Source organism: Poecilia mexicana, unplaced genomic scaffold, assembly GCF_051168715.1.
Source record: "Poecilia mexicana isolate PSO_F unplaced genomic scaffold, ASM5116871v1 scaffold_19, whole genome shotgun sequence".
In the NCBI taxonomy this organism is placed as follows: domain Eukaryota; kingdom Metazoa; phylum Chordata; class Actinopteri; order Cyprinodontiformes; family Poeciliidae; genus Poecilia; species Poecilia mexicana.
The window spans coordinates 5,566,144-5,589,545 of NW_028263388.1; the positions used below are offsets into that span (position 1 = coordinate 5,566,144).

General features: G+C 38.5%; 1 protein-coding gene across 1 annotated transcript in view; it reads right to left on the reverse strand.

Moving 5' to 3' along the window:
* Window positions 1–23,402, reverse strand: part of antxr1c (ANTXR cell adhesion molecule 1c) — a 43,196-nt gene that overhangs the window by 5,981 nt on the left and 13,813 nt on the right. The window contains exons 2-17 of the mRNA XM_014997969.2: window positions 22,183–22,254; window positions 20,999–21,070; window positions 19,143–19,224; window positions 18,990–19,020; window positions 18,828–18,901; window positions 18,639–18,707; window positions 17,537–17,617; window positions 17,071–17,131; window positions 15,050–15,148; window positions 14,308–14,377; window positions 8,679–8,757; window positions 4,526–4,621; window positions 4,207–4,245; window positions 4,016–4,114; window positions 3,754–3,921; window positions 2,465–2,545 (exon numbers count right to left, since the gene is read on the reverse strand). Coding sequence (XP_014853455.2) covers window positions 2,465–2,545; window positions 3,754–3,921; window positions 4,016–4,114; window positions 4,207–4,245; window positions 4,526–4,621; window positions 8,679–8,757; window positions 14,308–14,377; window positions 15,050–15,148; window positions 17,071–17,131; window positions 17,537–17,617; window positions 18,639–18,707; window positions 18,828–18,901; window positions 18,990–19,020; window positions 19,143–19,224; window positions 20,999–21,070; window positions 22,183–22,254 — 1,273 coding nt within the window. The remainder of the gene's footprint in view (window positions 1–2,464; window positions 2,546–3,753; window positions 3,922–4,015; window positions 4,115–4,206; window positions 4,246–4,525; window positions 4,622–8,678; window positions 8,758–14,307; window positions 14,378–15,049; window positions 15,149–17,070; window positions 17,132–17,536; window positions 17,618–18,638; window positions 18,708–18,827; window positions 18,902–18,989; window positions 19,021–19,142; window positions 19,225–20,998; window positions 21,071–22,182; window positions 22,255–23,402) is intronic.

Here is a 23,402-nt window from a genome sequence, read left to right on the forward strand (position 1 = left end):
GTACATCAGGGTGGCTTGGGACATACAGACACTTCTGCTCATTATTAGCGCCTATCGAAGAGAAATGGGATTTTGTTTTAGCATGAAACAATGTGACAGCTCAATGAGCTCAGCAGTTTCTCCCTGGCAGTTTCTGACAGCAGACTGCACTCAACAGAACTGCATCCTGGATCATATTGAGCCGCTTATTGGCAATTGACAAACAAAAGAAAAACTAAGAGTTGAAACCGAACTGACATTTCTCTGTTTGTACTATGACTCAGTAAGTCTATTGGGAAAAACCCCTCAATAAAGCTAACCCTGATGAATGTAGCATTCAAACAGCGCCTCAGTTCAGACCGAGCCGCAGTAGGTCGTCATTGTACAAGTATAGACTATTGTTAAAAGTTCTGCAAGTAACAAAACCAAATTCTCTGCATTTTAGCTAGCAAAGTTACACCAGCTTCACAACAGCAGAGGAAACTCCATGTCCAGGATTTATCCAACACTTCTGATATTTATCCCCTCCTACACATGTTAATGCTAAGTTGAATAAAAGAAGAACACATATTAGGGCGAAGGTGAAGACCTTTGCGCACCCAGCTAGATACATCCTTGTTACTGGAGGCTATAGCCATTCCAAAGCTAGCTACTGATTTGATTAGCTGGAACTGGCCACCATTGGCAAATGAAAGAGAGGCTACTCACTTGACACTGTCAGTGACTAGCATATGGTGACATATTGGTTTGCCTACTTCCTTGGCTGTCCATTAGCATAGATAGGCTGACAACAAGCATACCTACGCTGGCCATCTATCCTGTTAGACATATATATTTTTAAAGAACATTTAATCACATATATGACATATTATCTATATTATGACATATAATATCTGTAGGTGACATACATTTGACTGCATCAGTGTGTTATTTTGTTAGAATTGACTTTAATCCAGCTCAACATCAGTTAATTTGATCTGTAGCTAGCTTCGAAATATGTAATCTCCTGGAACAAGGACATAGCCAATGCTAGGTGTGTAATATTCTGCATTTTGGCCCTAGTACCAAACCATAGAAACATGGGTGTACAAATAAGATGTTTTTTAAATTGAAAAACAAAAAACGAGAGGCAATTGTTCATCCTCCTTAGGAATTGCAGAAACCAGAACATTAAAATGGAAGTATGTACTCACTGAGCCATGATTTTTGCTGTCACTTCAATTATTCCATACAAATTGTGACTTCAAAAATAATGTACCCCACTGTACAAGCTGCTAAAAAAGAGTGAACCTGAAATATGTTCAATAAGTGGAAAAATTCTCCGTTGGGACTAGTGGAGCTGAAAAATTATGAAGGATTATTTGAATAAACAGAACAACAGTGTACTGGATGTTTGTGAGGTATTTCTAAGCCCCACCCCCAGGGGGAGCTTTATTCTCTGAGTGTAAAGCCTTTTCTTTCTCCACATTCATTGCTAGCTATTATGTGGTGCTATTTGATAGATGCGCTGGGCATTAAAACAGAACCATGTGGTTCATCTGGTAAAGAGCAAAAAAGAGTAAAAAAAAAAAAAAGTGCAGAAGAAGCCTGTCCAACTACAAGGATGTGAGCTGTGGTTCTGCTTTTCATCTAATTTATAGTGTCTAATGCAAAGCAGGTGTGAGAAAGGAATTGGTTCAACAGCATGCGCCGAGCCAGCTGAGGTGTTAGCTAACTCAGAGACACTGGGAGTTTAAGGAGGGCACAATTACATACGATTGAAATGTTTTTTTTTTTAAAGCACTGGTTATCTCAGGGGGGCCGTTTATGCTGTTGTTGTTTCACTCTAAAGAGGGTAATTGCATGGCTTAGAGACGCCAATATAAATTTCCAGGAATCCATATGCACAAGGGGTCCAAACGTTTGCTAATCCTTTCGGTTTGGATTTCTACAGGGATGAGGCAAATGGTTCTAAAGCTTGTAGAGAGTAAAAATGTTTGATGTAATCAAGTCATCTACATGCCTACAGAAATAAATTTTTATCTTGTTTCTGTTTCCAAAGATTATTGTTACTAAAGAACTAGCATGTAAAATACCAACCCTCCACATGGTCGCAAAACCAGTGTCACTTTCCGTGTACTACTACCAGAATGTCTCTGATTTAAATACATCTCAAGTAAGGTTATTATTAATGAGCAGACAATGTACAGCCCACACATAAACATTTGATGACACCATAAGCTTATTCGCGTGTAGTCCCTTGACAAGTCTAATCACAATACACAAACATGAACACACACATGCAGTCAAATATAGTTGATGTTTACATATCTGAGCAGTATTCAACCATTTTTTTCCAAGTTAGATTCCAAGAAAGTATTGAATAGTGAAATAAATTAAAAATTTTTTTTACATTAGCTTTGGAAAACAATAATTTTACATAACCTTCCATCTATGGTGGACTTAAAAGAAAGATCCCGACATCTTTTAATTGTGAGTAACTTACATGATCACCAGGTTGGGGTCTCATCAGGGAAACCTGGTCATAACCGCGGCGAAACAGAGCCCAGATGGCGTCCAGTTTACCCTGAGCAGCAGAGAATGGAGGGTTTCATGGTTACATCATTGGAGTTATTTCTGACTTTATGTGGAGAGTCTATCACTTAATTTGTTTTAAGACAAACTGACGTACTAAGAAATCATCTATGAGTCACTGAAGTGACTCTCTTTTGTGTTGTCTTGTGCAGGAATGTGTTTTGTAACAGAGATGAACCAAACCAGTAACCAAAAATTGCTGTAATTAATATTATTTACGCACAAATGCAACATTTTGAGGAAGGTCATAAAAAGTTGCATAGACTGCAGAATAGGATCGTTCAAATTCATGTGGATCCAACCAGTTTAAAAGACTAATTTTACCAACACCAAGTGTTTGGCGAGGGTACAAAAAAAGAAAAAAATATATTTCTGACAGAACGGTAAACCACATTTTTTTTCTCTTAAGCTATTGAAGAGGAATATTTTTCATCCATACTCTACATGGGATTTCTAAATTTTAAGAATAATCTGCCTTTCTAGGCGGTGTCCTTACAGTACATGCACTGTAATCAGCATGTGTAGAGAAGGGGGAGTGTGTATTTTTGTGTATGCTTATATGAAAAAGGTACAGTGCTGCATACTGTCTGAAAGGCTTCATTCATAAAGTCAGCAGAGAAATACAAGACTGAAACCACTTCTGGTATTTTTTATGTTTTACCATCAGCTAAGAGATTATTAGAAAGGAGTGTCTGCTTCCATTAATGTGAAATTTTCAACATTCAGTGGTTAAGAACTGAAAAACAAAAGGTGGTTTTAGCTTCCCGAAAATGAGTCAATGTGCTAAAGTGGAAATGGAATCACATTTGACCAAACAAGTTCTGACGAAACAAATGTCTACCTCACATGACTGACCAGCTGTTTATTTCTTGATCTTTCTCTATGTCTTTGTACAGCTTGTATCATCACTAATGCTGGTTGACATGACAGAAAAAATACAACTTGTCTGATAGCTACACATTCTTGAAAACCTCTCTCCATTTTTCTGTGGTCCATGTTAGTTAGAAACTCTACTTTCTGTTACAGCGTCAACGGCTGACGAAATTACAGTTTATATAGCCTGCTTAATTTGCGACAAACCAAATCACTTTTTTTTTCTTGTAGCATTTTGAAAGTTAGCTCAAAATTTGCGTGGCAGTTGGACTGAATCACAGCTAGCTTGTTCTCAGTGGTCCTGTGTGAGTTTGCGGCAGTGTGTACCTGGATGGGTGTGTACCACTTGCGGTTTTGAGGCGGCTTCTTGTTGTGAGCTTTCTTGGGTTTGGGCTCGTAAGGTTCGTATTCCTGCTCCGGCATCTTCACTACCGCGTTCTTTGGCTTCTCCAGCTTAGCCCCTTCCTCGGTGGAGCCTTTACCGCCCCATCGTACCTGCAGGCAGCAGGCAACGCAGGAACAGTTAGTGACCTGTTTTTGGATTTTATCAGAGGCGACTGGTTGAACTGCGTCAACGTGATCTAAACACCTCCATCCTCTTGATTCCACCGATTCCCCTTCCTCCGTAATATGAGGCATCCACAGTAGGCCACTTCTTCTTTGGCAGGCCATCGTCGTCATCTGACTCCTGAAAACACAGAAATGAGACTTCTTTCGTTTTGCAACATTCCTAGTTAAAATTCTGAATGTGTTGGTGTGTGTGCAGCTGTTTGGACTCACAGGCTCTGGTGGAGGAGGAGGTGGAGGCTCCTTGATCACCTACGGACAAGAAAGGATCTTCACAACAACGCACACCATTTCTGCTTCTATCCGACTAACTGATGAATGAAATGTTTATGAAAAAATATTTTTGTACATATTTGCTGAAACTGTCACTATGTAAAAGTATGGTAGGAGACAGATAATCTGAGAAAAAAAAATCAAGCTCCTCTGCCTTTTCCCAATGCTTACTAGAAACAATCAATCAGAGCCAGGAGGCGGGTCTTACCGTTGTCAATCACCCTCACGTCTATACAATAAAAAGATATTAGTTTCTTACCACGGTGCAGCACAGAGGCCAGAACCACCACATGAAGAGAAGGGCCAGCAGGAGGAACAAAACCAGCAGCGTTATCAGCAGGATGGTGCCATCAAACTGGACAACACACACACAAAGACACACACACACACACACACACACACACACACACACGCACGCACGCACGCACGCACACACACACACACACACACACACACACAGGAACAGCTTTACTACCAGTGAACAGCTTAAGGAGAAATTTGTTAGCAGCAAATGAAAGAAGGGAGATGGGAAGGAAGGATGAAATTCAGGAGGGATAGAAGGACAGGAACACGAAAGGAAAGTGTTAAACACTTCCAAGGAGAGCGTGCAGACTTGAACATTTTCAACCTACCAAACAATAAAGTTTGGTAGGTTGGTCAGGTAGGTCAGGAAAAAGACAGCAGTGGCGTGGGAACAGCAGGACGACAGGATATGAATTTAAATCCACACACAGTGGATTATAAATTCATCTTTAATTATCTCTCCCTCGCCAAGACCCTGTTGAATTTTCAGTGACCCCAACATATTAATCATGTGTTTGCATAAAGTCTGCTTCTGCTATTTTTAATCCATAGATTTCTGACCTCAGTTATCTGCAATGTAATTTTTAACATACATGGATTATAATCTAATCATTCTAACTGTGAGGATACTTTATTCTAGTTATGTACAGTACTGTAAAAAAACATTTACTTACAGATTTAAAAAGAATCAGTACAACTTAGGAAGGAATAAAACAAGGAAGGAACAAACTAAAGAAGGGCGGAAGAAAAAACAATGGACCAAAAAAGTTGGGAAGTTAGTGAAAAAAGATGAAAGGATGGCAGGAAGGAAGAACATTTTACAAAAGGAAAGATAGATGTATGGATAAAACCACTAACAAGAAATGAAGGAGTTCTACAGAAAAAATGAAGTCATAAAGGGAAGCAAATTAGGAAAGATGGAAATAAATACATAAATTTCAGGAGGAAGGTAGATAATGAGAGAAAGAAAGACAGTAATGAATGAATGAAGTTTTGCAGGAAGGATGGGGAAAAGCAGTGAGTGTCCAAATAAGGAAGGAAGGAAACATAAGAATGAAGATATGCATCAAAAAAGGAGCTAAAGAAAGAATAAAATTAACAAACTAAAGTAGGAAGTACCAAGGAAGGAAGGGGAAAAATAGACTGAAAGTATGAAGATAAGAAAAACAAAGTCAATGGAGAGATAAAGGAAGTGATTGGGAAGGTAAATCAGTAAATATATAAGTTAAGAGGAAGCCCGTAGGTTAGTAAACAGGTTAGGAAGCAATTAAAAACCTAAGTACAAATTGAATTAAATAGGTGAAGGAAGGTTGAGGGAATCAGAATGACTTGACTGTAACCTTAGCTGTAAGCTGGCCAATGAAGACCAGAACGTAGTTCACTTCCAAAAGAACTAACAATGATGCTACCAAGATCAGCAATCAGTGGATTTAAAGTCCCAAAGCTCTGACATGAGGAGGAGCAGAGGAGAGCACTTTCAGCCTCGTCACCGTAGCGATTGTGTTCTTTGTCTCGCTAACTGTGGTTGATCTTAATCATTTAAGTCTCCTAATATATCCATCTGTTAACATTTCTCTCTTTTTCTCTCTAGCCTCCAGCTAAACATGGTTTTCATTGCAGACCGCAGATGAGGATCACATGTGGTTAGACTTTCCCCTATCTATCATAGGAGGGGGTGATGTTGAGGATTTATCTGAACTCTGCAGTGGGGCCGACTGAAGACAGCTCATCACAGGAACCAAATAAATATTTCTCAGAACCTAATCCCCTCCCCTCTATCAACAAGCAGTGAGTTCCTACAATGACTAAATTGTCTGGTTAGAAAACTTGATAGTGTAATTTATTAGGTGTCAGTAAATGGGACCATATCTGGATGTGTGCATATTTTTGTCATGCAGTATGGTATTACACATATTAGGCTGGTTGCAAAATAATGAAACAATGAAATTTCAGTGGATTCCCATCTACTCGCGGTTCAGCAATCATGGATGTCTTCATAACTCTGAATTACTCATGGAAAATTTGCTTATTTGCAAATTTTTTCATAGAGCATTTTGTCACCTTCTTAAAATAATGGCCTATGTAATTTTTTCCAAAAAGTGAATGACAAAAAAAAATCTCCTCATTTTTGCCAAAAGATGACTTAGACAAAAAAAAACAGAAAACAAAAAACACTTTTGGGAAAAAAATTACTTGCACATTTTTTCATAGAACATATTTAAAATATTTGAAAGAAAAGGCAGCGTTGGAAGCTGAAATGTCTAGTCGCAAGCTACTGGCTGTCGAAGTGGCCAATCCAGGAGTCCCATTTATTTTCCCTGTCTGTGTACTCACAAGAGCAGAGACGCTGTAGATAGTAGCTTCGGTTTTACTGCCAAAGCATTTCTATGACCTAGGCATGCTAGTTGTTAGCCTGTCCAATACTAACAGCTAGCATGCCTAGTTGTTAGTATTGGACAGAGTGGGGTTAGCCTATCAACGCTAACCCCACTCTATCAACGCTAATACCAACCTATCCAGAACTAATGGACAGTAGAGGAAGCTTAGGCAATCCAGTGGGTGTCCAGCCTAGACATGCTAGTCATGAACTTCTCCAAAGCTAACACAGCCTGTCATTAATCAGATAGTAGCTAGCTTTGGAATACATATAGCCTCCTGAGACAAGGAAGTAGCCACCACTGGGTGTGCTATAGTTTTAATTTTGGCGCTAATGGTGTTTGACTGTTTATAGTAAACAGTTATAAGTGTTTTTAGAGGGGGTGTGAAGTATTCAAGGATTTTAGCTATCCGCTGTACATTTTTATTTGATGTCTTATGGGTCTTAAGCATATTTTAATCTTTCCCTACTCTCTAATTGTAATAGCATGCTAAGTTGGGATGTATACATCATCAGCCACATAGTTTGCTCTCATGGTTTCTTGTCCCAGCTTTGTGGATTGGGGCAGGGGGCCTTTAAAGGGAATATTATTTGTTGGTTAGATGGAATCTTCTGTTTCCATATGTCCCACCATATGTTATTGTTTAGGTAAATTTACTTTAAATTACTTTAAATGGAATGTCAACCATTTTCCCACTAGCTGAGTAACAAACATTTAAACAGAAGTAGAGGATTCATCAGTCAGTGTTGTTATGGGACCTTTTCCTTTTACTTTTCAAAGAAAACACATATTGTGGTCTTGAACTTGCTTCTCTAAGTTTTTTTCCTTTCCTTTGGTGGGGAGTCCAGTGGGTCTTTTTGGATGCATCATTGCTAGTAATAACACCAAAAAGGGAGGATGAAGTAGACAAAGAAGACAAATGGTTCATCCCACAGACCAAAACACCAGACTTCTAGGAAAGGAAGGGAGGGGCATCATGTCCTGCCTTGCAAAAGTATCCATACTGAACATTTTTACACATCACATCCACAAACCGCCGTGTAGTTTATCATAATTTTATGTAGAATGAGTTACATGTTTTTTTTAATCTTTCATAGAAACACTAAAGCCCCCAAATAGAATCCAGTCAGTATATATGATCCAGTTGTGTCTGTGAATAAATATAGCTGTTCTCCAGATGTTTCTTGGAGAATATTTAAGAAAGAGATGCAAGAAGAGGCCATTAAAACTCCAGACAGCAAACAAGTGGAAGACGATGCTCTAGACAGAGGACAGTGAACGTTTTGGCCTACATGTACAAAGGCCTGAAACCTATCACTGGAGACTTTAGACAGGGGTAAACGTTCCCCTTCCAGCTGGACAATTGTTGTTAGGAACATGTTGGTACCAGTTCTGTTTGGACTTGGGCTGCTTTTAGTGATATTCTGGAAAAATGTTGCCATTATTTACAAGTTAAGTCTAAATAAATTAACCTTAACATAGAAGTAAAATGTACTGACTCAAGAGGGCAAAACATTAATGCCTGCCACATTTTTCAGATTTTCTTTCAACTTCACAAATACTACTTTGTCTTGCTCTATCACAAAAAATCCCAATAAACACAAATTTTGTGTTTGTAAAGTGGCAAAAAGTAAAAAAAAAAAAACCCACATATATCTGGAAGACATGCTAAAAAAAATGTCCCCATAAATTTCCGGTTGCATTAAAAAAAAAAGTAAAATAATTACTTACACACTCTGTGGTGGTGATGTGGACGTTGCTGCCGATGAAGGACAGACCGTCATTCATGCTCACTTGGAGATAAATCACCCTGAAATACACACAGAAATGAGCAAGAGCATCAATAATGTGTAAATATCACAATATCGTCCACAAAAAGCGTAACTCATTCAGTCTCTTTCACCAGAATGATGTCATTCAAAGTTGGCTTCACAGCAGAATCACGTCACCAAGCACTGTGCTAGCTATGAGGGGAGATTGTAACTGTAACCAAAAGGTTCCAACCACAAAACACAAGGGATAAAGAGCCGGAGGAGACAGACGTTTAACCCGACAGTAAATTACAATGACTAATCCTGCTCACTCCAGAATTTTCTTTTCAGTCTCCAGAATGTGTTGTTTTTGTCTCACTGTAGCTGCTGAAATCTCTAATCTCCCTTGAGGTCTTATTGTTAAAAGTTGTCCAACAAATGAGGAGCCTGACTTGTACTTACAGGCTCCATTTCACTCGTAATTGAGCTGGCTTTAACCAAACGAACCAGATACAGAATTTTTCCACTTTGTTTAAGCAAGAAAGGAGAAAAAACCCCATCGAAGTGGTTGTAACTGGGGGAGCCAGCACAGTAAACACAAAGACATTGTAGTTTTAATAAACTACAATGGAAAAACCCGCAAGTTGAGGTTGCTTTTTGTTTCTCTGGGAATTACATCACCCAAACTCAACTTTCAATTATCCTTCTGCTTTTTCTTTCCAACAGACTCCCTTATCAAAACAAGCTTCTGTCCGTGCCCCACTTCTGACCTCATCTGTATATCCAACATATCTTCCTGGATCATCCCACCCTCCACCTCTAACACTGGAGAACAATTCGGAGAACTGCCTCATCTCTAGGGCTTTTTGTGGTATCACTCCTGAAAACGGGGATGACAGGGGGTCAGGTGAACATAAAGAAGCTAAACCTTCGATCTGTCTCACATATTTGTCTGAGTCCATACAGACAAGATGTCAAATGATCATTCAAAAAAAAAGAAGAAAAAAAAAATCCAAAATTGTTCAAATGAAAAATTCCAAGAGAATGATAGAGCAGCCTGAGAAAACCTTAAAGCCAGAATTAAAGGATGTGGAGGGAAAAAAAACAACAAAGTGCTGGGGAGGAAATGTAGAGCATGGTCACAGACAGCTGTTTCACAAGGAAGTGAAGCAGACAGCTGTCTGAACTGCAGCTGATGCAGCACTGCTGTTTCATTTACCTCTAATTATTGTGAACAGCTAAACCCAGAACCTTAACCCCAACCCCAACTTCACACCTAAATCCCCCCTAACCCCATACCACCCACCCAACCAAGGCCTGGCAGTTCATTGCAACAAGGTGTGAAAAACCTTGTAATGACTTCATCTTTTGTTCCAGCAGCACAGTGTCACACTGGAAGTTGAACATTTTATTTGAGTACATTTATTTAGTATGGAACAAAAAAAAAATCATATTAACAGCAGTTAACTATATCACTGGTGTATAACCACTTTTTTCCCACCTTGCCCTTATCACCAATACTGATACCGATGATTTTTATTTACATTTGATATGTCATCAGACTTCTGACTTATGTGTTTTTGTAGTTTTTCCTTTGAATTTTTTTTTTTTGTTAAAACCTAGGACAGAATTTGGAAAAAAATTAAGTGTCTACAAAATACTTTTAACACCATAGTGACATGGTTTATGTGCATTGTTTCTAAATAAACGAAGAGCAAAAAAAATTGTCATCTGAGAGCAAATCAAAACAAAATCTTTTTTGAGGCAGAGTTGACAAACTGCAAAACAAAATAAAATAAAATTTGACGAGGAAATCTTGCTAGCATCGATCCGATCCGATACTGATATTGACTAGGTATCGATATTATCGATATTTGTGGATTGATCTGCCAGCCTCCCATATTTTCATTCTTTGATGCTTTTGTTCCAGAAAAAACTCTGCTAGACTTTATGCTGATTTTTGAATATTTTTTTATGGTTATTATTCGAACTTAATGCCACTTCTATTAGATGTAACAACAAAGAGTCCCTGAAATGACCCAGATATGCAGAACAACATGTGACATCACACGCAGCAGTAAACATGGATGCTACAGATGTCAGCATGTGCGCATCAATTATGGAGTTGTCGTGCAGTTGGATTCTTTCTCATCTGTTTTTAACTTCTGATCTCGCCAGTCTGTCACACTTTATTACATGGAAGTCGGAAAAAATGCAACATGGCTGTTCAGATTGCGGTTGCTTTGAAAAACATTAGATATGTATTCAATTTAGGACCAAAGGTCTGGATATGATGAAAACAAAATCTGATTTGTGCTGTTCAAATGGTCATAAATAATTTTACATGGTTTTACATGTGGACAAAAACAAACTTTTTTTTGCAATGTGAAGTTAAGAGTTTGGCATCACTCCCATGGAATTGGTTAGCATGTAGAGCACGTCTAATGGTTGTTAGGGAAACGTGTTTACTCCAAGACACCACTTTTCTAGAACAGTGAGATTTTGACTTTTATTTTTTCTAACTTTCCTTTCCATCCTCACTGTGTGCTGGTGACCTGTGGCTAAAGGAAATAGAACTCTATATCCTCTAATATTTCTACCACAGGGAAACAAATTCAAGCATTATTTATTAAACTCTAAATAATCTAACCAAATAAGGATTCTTTATTTATTTGTAAGAAATTTTAGGAAAATCACATTTTATTGACCTTCCACATTTAATGAATTTAACTTTTTATATGAAATTGTTTCCCTCTGAATAGCAGCACTCAAATGAAAAATTAGATTTTTCAAAATTTCTCAATGTGAGTAACTTTACTATCGGTGCCAATAAATGCAGACAGTAAAATATGTATAAGCTGTAATTTTATGACCATTACAGCAATACCAACATGTCCTGTGATACAAAGTTTTTCACATTAATTGATTGGTTAGTCATACATTTTTAAAATTATTAAGCATTTATATAGATAAACACATGTTAGACATTAAGTGAAACACTCGCCTAATTCTGGCTTAAGGTCGCCTCTTGTTTGGTTTCTATAAATGTAAAGAGCCAATCCTGTTTTCCCCCAGCCCCCCTGCTGAGAACCTTGCATGCTACCAACATGTGGTCCCACACATGAAAGACCTGGCTAGCTGCTACACGGCTTTGATCAGGCAAACCCAGACAAAGAGACAGCTGAATGAGAATAAAAAGCCTTATGGACGGCGGAGGATTTAAAAAAAAAAAAAAAGTTAATCTGTAGCTAAGACCATAAAAGAAGACAGTCAATAAGAAAAAGGACAGACGGGCAGAAAGATGAGAGAATGCAAAATCCTCCACACAGGTGGTGAAATGGGCAACGGATTAGCTCAGAATCTTCATTCCCTTCGCTGTCTGATTTCCGAGTGCTAGCATGAAGATCTGTGTTTTTTTTCCCCCCCCGACTGCTGTGGGAGAATAAATGTACGGAATTTGTAGCAAAAAGGAATGATTTAGGTTTAAGGTATGTGGAGGGAGAGAAACTGTCCATCTCTCCTCCCCCTGGTTTCCCTCTGTGTTTATAAAGTCTTTAACGCCGTCCACTCAGACTCGTATTCTGTGGCCCTGAGCTCTTTTCTTCCCATAAAGACTTGGGTCAGAGAGGTTTGTGGATAGTTGATGTTGGAACACGGTTGGGGTCTAAATAAGAGCACAGAAATGTGATGTAGGAGCAAATCTGGTCGCTGCGTAGTTTGCACTGTGCAAACAAATTCCTTCCTGTTGAACGTTTTCGTTGAAACCTGAAAAGTTCAGCGTGTTTTATTAGGATTTTATGTGATGGAGGAACCAAAAGAAGTGGAAGGAAAATGATCCAATTGCCAGTGTTTTAGGCTTCCTTCAGCTTTGTCACTTCTATGAACAACAATGTTCAAGTCTTGCCACAGATTCTTGATTGGATTTAGGTCTGGTCTTTGATTAGGCCACTGAAAAACACGACTACGCTTTGAACGAAACCATTTACTGTGTGTCTTAGCTCACGGTACAATAAAAGCCAAACCTACTCCCTGTTCTTTTTCAGCTCTGGGTTTTCTTCCAGGGTTATGGTGCAGTTTCAGTGCCAAAATTAAGACTATAGTGGACCCAGCAGTGACTGCTTCCTTGTCATAATTATTTCCATTCCAGAGCTAGCTACTGACCTGATTAATGATAAGGCCGACACCGGTAGCTGAGCAGCTGGTGCTGGAAATGAGAAGGAGACTACTCATTTACTTTAGCTTTGAAGAGGCTAGTGACTAGCATGCCAAGGCTGGTCAGCTTCTTGACTGCCTTGTTCCTCTCCCAGTCTCTCCCGGTCATTAGCATGGATAGACTAACGTTAGCATAGGAGTTGCTGGGGTTAACCTTTGTAAGGCTGGTAACTAGCATACCTGGTCATCCAGGACTAGTTTTAATGGAAACTTTATCAAGAAAATTGGTCGGCACACAACATCTGTAAGCGTCATAAAATAGATGATTTTACATTTGTTCTTTTGTCAGAGTTTACTGTAATCCAGTATGACACCAAGCATAAACATTCTGTATAATACGGAGATGAAGTTGGCTTCTGATTTGGCGGATGTCTACAGAACGGTTCCTCCTTTCTTTTTATTATTTTTATGAATCTAAACATGTTACAATCACAACAAAATATGTTCCACAAAGTGTTCAACTGTTCAAATTTCACATTTATAAAAGAATAAATAAATACATCTAAAAATTTGCAGGGCATATTGCACCAACATAATATTCAGAGAACAATAAACAATGTCTTCAGATGCTATGATTGTAATCACACACAGTTGGACTCAGCTGGCAGGTAGTTGGAAGAGGATTTTATTCTTTTTGAAAACAAATGCATGCCACACTTTCAGTGGCTTTCACAGAAATACTCAATGAAATACTCTGAGGTTGTGATTGCAGTTTGGCATCAGGTCCAACATGATTTTTTTCTTAAGTGTCCTAATGTAATATTCTCAAACAACAGCCGTGTCCAAGGAGTTAAAGCTGGTTTGTTGCTAGAAGCCAAAAGTTCTTGGAAAAAAACACCCCAGTTTCAATATGGCGCCTCCCTTTCACTTTCTAGTTCCTCGAGGAAATGATTTGCTCTTTAGCTGGTAAATGGCCTCACAGACTTGGCTCTATACAAATACCACGCAGAGTGTTTAAGAGTTCTTTTCTTGGCTGGAAAAGTCAGTGACTACAGCGACTTTTCCTGCCCAAAAGAACTGGCGAGACGTCAGCCGAGACATTTCGTGAGATTTGCAAGTTTTGTCGTCCAGATCCGCCGGTGCCTCACAAAGAGGAATCTGCTCTCGTTTTTTTACTGCTCAGGACAAACGCACAAAGGCTTCGTCCCTGGTGTGAGCTGGCACAGCTGGACCGCCTTTTATATTTTCCTAGAACTATTCTAGGAACTAGAGAATAGGAGTATGACTTCAGATAGAGGTCATAAAAACAGCTAATGTATGGCAGATTTCTGATGCACATGTTCCCCTGGCTTTATACAAGGAGTGCAGTGTGCATAATGCAATCTGTCTAAGAAACAGCCCCTTTATAATGCAAACCGTAAGAGTTCATGAAGCTATAAAAAGAGAGAGACACCTACTTTCCAACCTCCTCGATGACAGGAGCTGGACACAGTAAGAATGTGTTTTCTACACCAGCAGGCTTTTCATCTAAAGGGCAGAAACACAAGAAGAAATTAGTTTCCTGCAAAGGTATTCACACTCATTGAACACACTAACTAACCCACACTAACCATAATCACATTACAACCACAAATGGGCTGTAGAGGAGCATGAAGCTGCCACCACCATGTTTTACAGTAGGAGTTAGCAGGTGTTGAAGGTAATGTGCAGTGTGTCTTCCACCTGAGCAGCGTGTCTCTCTGCAGCCCCTCCAGAGTTACTGGTCATATCTGTTGCTGTGTCTTGATAGGTTTGCACTTGTAGTATGCTCTATTTACTAAGTAGGTGACTTCTGAAGGCAACTGCTTACACTTTATTTAGCGGTATGAGAATAAAAGGGGCTGAATACAGATATATGTCGGTCTAACGCATAAAATCCTAATAAAATCCACTCAATTCTGTGGTTATAATTTAACCAAAAGTTAAATATCTCAGAAGACATGAACACCATCGCTGTGTTCATGTGAATCTTTTTGAAAGATGAGAATGTTATCTTGTAAATGTAGATCAATGTAGCTATTTTATTTTCAGTATTATACCTTTTGCTACTCAGTGATATAGAAATGAACAGATATATTGTAGAAAACCAGCTGAACTTTATTACTGACTGTTCTATTTATAAAAAAAAAAAGCCAACAAGCCCAGAGCAGGTCTACTCACTGACTGTGATGGTATCGTTGATTTTGAAGCTGCAGAGCACCTGGTCGATGTTTCTTGCGTGGAGGAATCCGTTTCCTCTCACCACGACTTGAAATGTCTCTGGTTGCACAAACAACATGTTTGTCATTTTTATAATATGAAAGATTTCACAATATATGACTCACTAAGGTAGACACAAATAAACAAAACACAGGGAATCAGCTCCAATAACATGGCAAGCATTTTTCAAGGAGAGCCCTCTGTAGTGAAAGAGGCAAAAGCAAACGCGTTGCTGGCAACCAGGACAAGACGATGGGTACGCTTTAATGTTTGAGAGGGGTTCAAACAGGCAAGTAAAACTCCTCTATCTACAACTTTAAAGGTGTAAAAAAACATTTATTTATTTAAACAGCAGCTTCTAGATGGCTTAAGTATGAATAGAAAATAGCAAAGAATCTTAATGAACCACATACCTGCTTCTTATCCAGTAGTAAAGGAACTAGAGGCTAATGTGGCTGATAGTAAAATGACTAAACGTTAACAAATGGTCTACCCATCCAATTGTAGCAACTAATCTGAACCATCTGCAGCCTTCCCTGCTGTCAGTAATAGGCCACCAAAATGATGCAAAGTTACCAGAAACACACAATCTGAACAGGGCTGCTGTGGAACACATTAGCATGGAACAAATCCTTGTTTTACACTGTAAAAAGCATTGTTTACATTTTAAGAACAACATTTTCTGAAGTGGACTGCTGTTTGCATTGTAAGAACTACTGTAGTAAAGAAACATCTGCAATGTTATTTAACTGGGGATGAGCTGTGTGAATACAACATTCCTCACTCTTTAAAAACCACTTTAGCTTTTCCAGATAACAGTACTGAAAATGTCGTCATACTTAACTGGTTATATTTCTTTCATCTTTGTCAGAGAAAACCCTTTGTAAAAAGATTGATGCGATATAACAAGTTGCATCGAGTGTCATGTTGGAAATTTTACTATCGTGACTACCCTAATATGTAGACATACTCAGGGTTTCCCCTAGTGTATTATAAGCCTGGCGGGCCACCAGGCTTTACTTGTGCCCCCACCAGGCTAAGCACTGCATATTTACTCAAGTCTTTTTAAAATGTTTATATTTTTTAAGGTTTTATAGTTGGTGTTCAGGTATTAATCTTCCAGTTTTTCAATAACACATAATTATCAAGTGATATTTTCAAATTTCCTGTCAACTTTAAACATTTTTTATCTCAAAAACATGACGGGCCACTGGATGAATGACTGCCCTAGTGCCCAACCTCCAGGCTTAGCACGTTTTCTGGGGGAAACTTTGCATATTCTTATATTTTAATGACCATATTGGAGGAGGAAGGACAAAAACAGTAACAGAATGAATGAGGCAAGGAAAAAAAAGCATGTTTTCTTAGAGAAGAAGCACAAATCACATGTGATCCAGTATTACAATGTTAAAGGAAACTAACATCATGGGAAAGGAAACAAAATAAATTTCCCTTAGCTAATTATTAAATGGTTTGGTAATTCCCTGTTACATGGAATACAAAACAGAAGCAGATGCAAAAATCAGACAGCTCCTCTGCTTTTACCCTTACACATATCATTAACCCCGGTTTTCATCTGTTCATTTGAGCTATTTATTATCCGACTTATTTTTCAATAATGGTTTTACGCTCTCTCCGATGGTATTACACTGAAGGATGTCTACTGTACATTTCATCTCCAGTTAATCTCCTGTAACTGCAGCGCTGTTCTCACAGTCATTACATTTAATGTGACCCAGTGATGTTACTCCTGCTGTAGTCCCCCATCGAAGCAGATTTCCGGTAAGTGACCCGTCAGGCTGCATGTGGTCATTTTTCAGTCTGGGATAGTCATAAAAGAAGGAAGCCAAACCAAAATGCTTCCTATTGAAATGACCGTAGTTCATGGGTGAATTCAATGACGGCATTTGTCTCATAAACTCAAGAGAGACCCATTTATTGTGTGTATGCCTTTCTGAGAGTGTGTTTTTCCAATTACCCACCTCCAGCACACACACTCGACGGCTCTGCTGCCAATATTTCAATACAGGATTTCTTGATAATCTGAAAAAGTAAAGGCAGCAGTGATTTAGGAACACACAAAATAATTGTAATGTGCTTGCAAAATTTAATGGCTTTTTTAGAGCTCTTGAAAACTGTTTTGGCACTAAAGCAAAATTTGTCATGTCTCAAATATCCAAAGCCCTGGGTGGGGGGTGGTGGTCAAAGCTAAATCACCTCCTTAAGATGTTGCCAACCTACATTAGGCTCCAGTGTTTTCTGAGGGATCCCAAAAGATTCACCGCCTCAGACACTGTTCCTCTACTCCTTAGGGTGACCAAGGAACACCCTAAGGTGTTCATCTTCTCCACTGACTGTTCTTTTACCTCCCACCCCCTAGATGTCTGAATTCTCAGTGTCACAGTTGGATGTACAGTAGGCTTTTACAGTAGAGAGGAGTTAGGTTACCGAGTCGATGACACCCCTAAGGGCAAGGAACCCTCCTAGCACAGGAAACACATGCTCTATGGTGTCCGCAATGGTGGCCAGCTAGAGTTGGTGAGAGAGAAAGACAAAAAAGAACATGCAAAGAGGAAAGTGATGAACAAATGAAGAAAATTACTTTTTAAGAAAATATGTATTTAAAAAAACCCTTCAAAAACAGACGCTCACTCAGAAAATCAATATTTATAACAAACCTACACTGGTTTGTTAATCGAACATCAATACAGTATCTACAAATCTTCTCACTGATTTACTATTGTTTGTCAGTAGAAGGAGCTATAGCAACAACTGTACCTATATCCTCAAAACCATAAATTATTGTATCAAAACTAAATTTATGGTCTAAAGTCCATTGCTGTCTGGGTCTCTTTCAACTATTGAAATAAATTTGCACCTATTGTTGGAATTTGTGCTTTTATTTGGAAACAATACTGTATTACATAATGATTGGTGGTTATGACGTTTTTTTTTAATTTAGAGGCACAAAAAATATAACTTGTACTAAACTTAGAACATCTGATTAGATTTGGGAAATTTTCCTTTTCTTTTTTATTTAAGCAACTGCTGCAAATCTATGGTAAATTAATTATTGTAGCTACCGTTCTCAGTGGAAAGACTTATTAGTTGAAACTACTTCTTAGCTCAGTGCTGGCTGAGAAGTAGGAGGCAGTAAAAGCACCCCACCATAAAAGGCTTTTTCAAGCATCCAAAGACACCGTTAGGAAAAACTCAGGAAAACAGAAAAACTCTCAAGTCCAAAAACACCTTTCTCAAGTAATTTATTTTAATCTACCTTCATCTGTATTGAACTTTACTTTTTCAATTTATGAAGTGCTGAGTCTATAAAGCTGACTGAACCGTTCCTATGCCACTTCAGTGGCTGGTATGGGTTCGTTTTGGCCAATGATGTATCAAGTCCACCTGGTTGAGACCATGTTTGTGGGAAATGTGCCTGGGTTTGGACTGCTAAGAGAGGCTTGGACCCCTTCACAACTGCTTGCTATTCTAATTTTCTTTTTATATTAGAGTCACTTTAGAGGAGAGCCTCATCTTACAACTTCCTTACCTGTGTTTCATTAAAGTCTTTGACACCAACACAGTACACGATCGCTCCCAGACGTCTGGCTTCCTCTGCCTGTCGGAAGAGTACAGACAAAAAGTCATGTGAGGACAGAACTCGTCTCTCCAGGTTAGCTCTTTGTGGTAGTTCCTGATTGAAGATAGTTGTATATTAGACAGAGTACGGATTTCTTACCTGCTGTTGTGCATTGAAGAGCTGCTGCTCTTGCAGGTCACCATCTGTCAGAGCGATGATCACACTGGCTGTCCCTGAAAGATATGAGCAAAGAGCCATAACTTTAAGATTCAAAGTAAACTGCAGAAATGTATGACGACACTGAAGACGTCAGCTACTCACCAAAGTTTTCCTTGCGTATCTGGTCGTTTGCCTTTAAGCAGACAGACATGTTCTTTGTTAGAGGAGATTTTAGCAGGCAGTCCTAAAAAGCTTTTAATTTGTCCGGAATTACTTATTGTGTGTTTTAATGTGTGTGTTACAATGCCTGCTTACACTCTGCAGCCCCAGGTCCATCAGAGTATCCCCACCAGGTTTCTCTTTCCTCAGAGCATTCAGGCCCTTTTGGATGGTCACTCTATAGAGCAGAAAAACAGCAGGGGTCAAATCGCAGAGTTAATCATATACTTTTCCTGTGAAATAGTTAAATATTCTGTCTGTTTTTTTGTCTGCAGTTTCTTGCTTTTGCAACTAGGAATCATTTAAATTTCATTTTGGAAATGATTGGTTTGTTAAATGATCTAAGTGTATTTATCAGGTATTCCTGTGGCTCCCACAAAGATCCTTGTGGCCCCGCTTTGCATAGCCAGTATTTTTTAAACAAGAAGCGTTGTCAAGCAGATGCCTAGTAGAATTGTATTTTGGACACCATTTTTTAAATCTGAAAACAGAATAGATTTATTATACCTTTATACTGACACAATCAGTCAATATTAAGGTATAATAATATAATATTATTACAGTCTGGAAAAAAAACTTAGGTAATTTTTCCAACTTTTTTTCAATTTGTTGTTGACTAACTTTCAATTAATCATCAACAAGTCATTTCAATGCTTTTACAGTCTTGCTGCTAAGCTAATGCTAGCATATTAACTCAATTTTAATGAGTGCTAGGCAGAAACTCTGCTTGAAATGAAATATCTGTTGCTATCAGGAGAGCTGGATAGAGATCGCAGCATCCAGAAGTATCACACAGTAGCAATAATAATGTAGACCATGTGATATTAATTGAAAACTTAATTTACTGCATATACATGGCACTGATGTTAATTTTTTGTCATAGTGGAACTTTGTAAGCAAAGGCTGATTCTTAAATGACTTCTTTAAGAAAACATAGTTGGCATATTAGGTTGATAAAATGTGGTAGAGAATTGGAAAATTAGGTTTTTGTAAAAAATTTTACAGCAATATTTTCTGATGTTTTTGAGGTAGTTTTCACCGTCACTTGTTTGCAACATATATGGTTACAACTTCGTCTAACAATTTAGACGTTTACTTAAATATTTAACTACACCTATTGAGACATTTAGCTAAATGTTAAAGCAACCACCTAGCAAGATAGACAAAAAAATCTTTTAAATTTTGAGTGTGTAACTTTACACACTGTGCCACATGTAATAGCATGTAAAAGCTTTAGTGCTTTAACCTTCACTAGCAGCAAACTTTGTAGAAAAAAAATGTTTTCCATAAAAAAAAATAAAATAGAACTTTAAAGGCTCACATAAAAACGAACCAGATGTGATTTTGGAGCCGATTGTGGAGTTTTACCGTAGAGGAAATACAGCATGATTTTTAACTGGCAAGTTTAACCACTGGCTAGCTATAATATTACTTCAGCCTCTTTGTGCGGTTCGATGTTTTAACAACCTGGACGAGTTCACCGCAAACACTGAAAAGGTCGAGGGATCGGCACAAACTGTCCACACAAACTGGGGACAATGACGGAGCTTGGGAGTGAAATCTGCCATCAATCTGTCATCTGCGTTTGGTGACCTACAGCTTAATAGAGGGGATTTTCTGATGAGTTCAAGTTGTAGAGCTGACATTTAAAGTAGAGGAAGTAGTAGGGGAAAAAGAACAGTGTAGAAAATATAAATGACCTAGTTTATCCATCAGAGGGAGGGCTAAATTCATGATTTCTGCTCCTCCTCTAGTATTTTGACATCTCAGAGATCTTTAATTAAAACCTCACATTGTGCCAGCATGTGAAAAAGGAAACGACGTCCTCAGCGATGGACACGAATAACAACACAGTCTGCTTTTAATTGCTTTTATATAACAGTTACAGTTAATCCCAGTAAATGAATTTCTATTAAAATATTACCAGTGAAGTTAGAGGCAAGTGAAATCACCTGTTTTCTGTTAGCTTCATGATGGTGGACGCTCTGGAGCTGAATGTTATGAAGGACATCCTCAGCATGGGACTGGAACGGGGAAGGGAAGAGAAAAAAACCCAAAACGTTAGAATATATAAACACACAAAGCAGTTAGCTGTGGAACAAACCATGCCAACAATCTGAGTATGATGTCACAGACAGAAAGATTCATGTGTTTTCTTGCTGCTTTCCTCAAACAGACCTGTTTTTGAAGAACTGCTGGATTTATACTGAAATTAAAAGCTCTATTTACAAATGAGGCGTGGTCTGACATTTGCGGTTGGAATGGGACAAAACCTGAAAAATTTTAAGGAGCATAATTGAGCAAGTCACTCTGAATATACAGGAATACAATGATAACATGGACAGAGTTGTACCAGAGGGCAGGAACCAAACCCCCAGTGACAGGCAGTGACCTAGTTTTGATATGAAAACTATGTCACAGCATCTCAACATGTGAATTTGTGTTTATTTGTAGACGAAGTCTGTTTGGGGAAAGTTTTGCTGATAGGTTCCAAGCCTCTGAGGTGGACGCGGTATTGTTTATGACAGACGGCAAACTAAAGGATTGTTGTTGTTCGTGCTTCTCCGTCGTGTTTATTTAAAGATGAAACTTTGGGGGAAGAACAGATCTCTGCTCTAAATGGATCCTTCGGCCAAGGAGGAACGAGGAGGTAGTATTTGGCAAAAACAAAGCAGGAAAAAAAAAGAAAGAAAAAAAGACAGCCCAAAATCTGTACGGCTTGTTTTTAATGTGTGAATTTAAATTTATGAAATGATTTATTGAACAAAAACAAGTTGAATTCGTTGAACAGAATCTTTAGACAAATGTTAGGATATAAACCCAATAATGCTTATTGTATTTAAGGCCCAAAAACCTCCAGTGTCTGAAAGCAACCAAACCAACAAGAGGCGTTGGTTTGAATTGGTCTGTTTTTATTTGCTGGTGTGGGAAGTATAAAGTTTTGTTTACCAAGTTAGTAAGGTGTGTTTTCCTGTAACAATAGATTCTTTAACCAGGAAGTCAGAAGCTGTCAGGACACCAACAATGAAGTTTTACACATTGGCCACCCACCGATTAAACCCTGTTTAATGCTTCTCTGCCGGCTTACTTTAACAAGACTATGCGATCGCGGACATGCTTGTGAAGAATCTCTTACCTTTTAAACTTCTCTGCCAAGTTCTTCACGAATTCAAAGATTTCATTCCAGTGGCCAATCACACTGCCAGACCTGCAGAACGGGAGAGCACAAATGAATGTGAGAAACATCATAAAGTTTTCTCTGTATCTCTACGTAGGCGATAACTTCCATATACTCCACAGCTACCTCATACTATTGTAAGATGTGTCTTACCAAAGCAGCACTGGGAACCACAAAAATAGTTCACTTTAAGCCATCGAACAGACATACTAAGCTCCATATGGCGAAGTGTTTAAACAGGAAAATTACAGCGTGGCTGGCCAAGAGCAACTGAGGCTCAAAACATCCACAGTGTAAAGAACAAGCTGGAAATATGCAAGGAGAAACACAATAGTCAAATATTTTACTTTAAGTCAAACTATTGTTATGGCTTCCTTTTCTTTGTACAAGTTGTCAAAGCATGTCGGAAAGTTGGAGGTCACAGAGCGACCCCAATGTCAAATCCAATATGGTCGCCATGTTTGTAAAACGTAGCAAAGGTTGCAGAAATATTTGATTGTATCTCATTTCCACACATAGTTCAAGACAACCTGTTTGTGAAAATGTACCTTTAGTCTTTGAATGCTGAAAAATAAAAAATAAAAAATAAAACAAACGAAAAAACCTTTGATGTCGATTTATCACTACAATTAGTTTGCCACGTCACTTAGCACAACAACTAGCGAAGTTGCTTGTTTTTCGACTTGGGGTTGTTGATGAGAGTAGTTCCAGTACAGGAGTAAAGTTCCAACTTGCATTAATACAGCTAACAACAAATGAATTTGACTTAGTCATTACATTTTATCAAACATTTAGCAGCTATGACTGACAAAACATAAAACTAACATCTACAAAAGTAAGCTAGCTGTCACTAAACTTTAAAAGAAACAGTATCAACTTTGAATTTTAGCTGTTTAAGTACACAAGGAAATATTGTGTAGCATCATAATTAGCGTGAACCACATTAGCTGCCAGCTACACATAAAAAGAGGCAAGTGGTTAAATCTAGGGTCTAATTTAGCGGCTCCCTTTATCACCAAAAAGGCGCCTGAAGGCTGAGTAAATAGGAGCTAGTCTCCCCAGGAAAGCTTCTATAAAACTGGACTGTTACGAAATGTCTCCCTGAGAGGCGGCCTACATTTCCTCTGTCCAGACTAGCTCTGTGAGTTTGCAGCAGTTTTATTAGCTGAGAGCCTTAC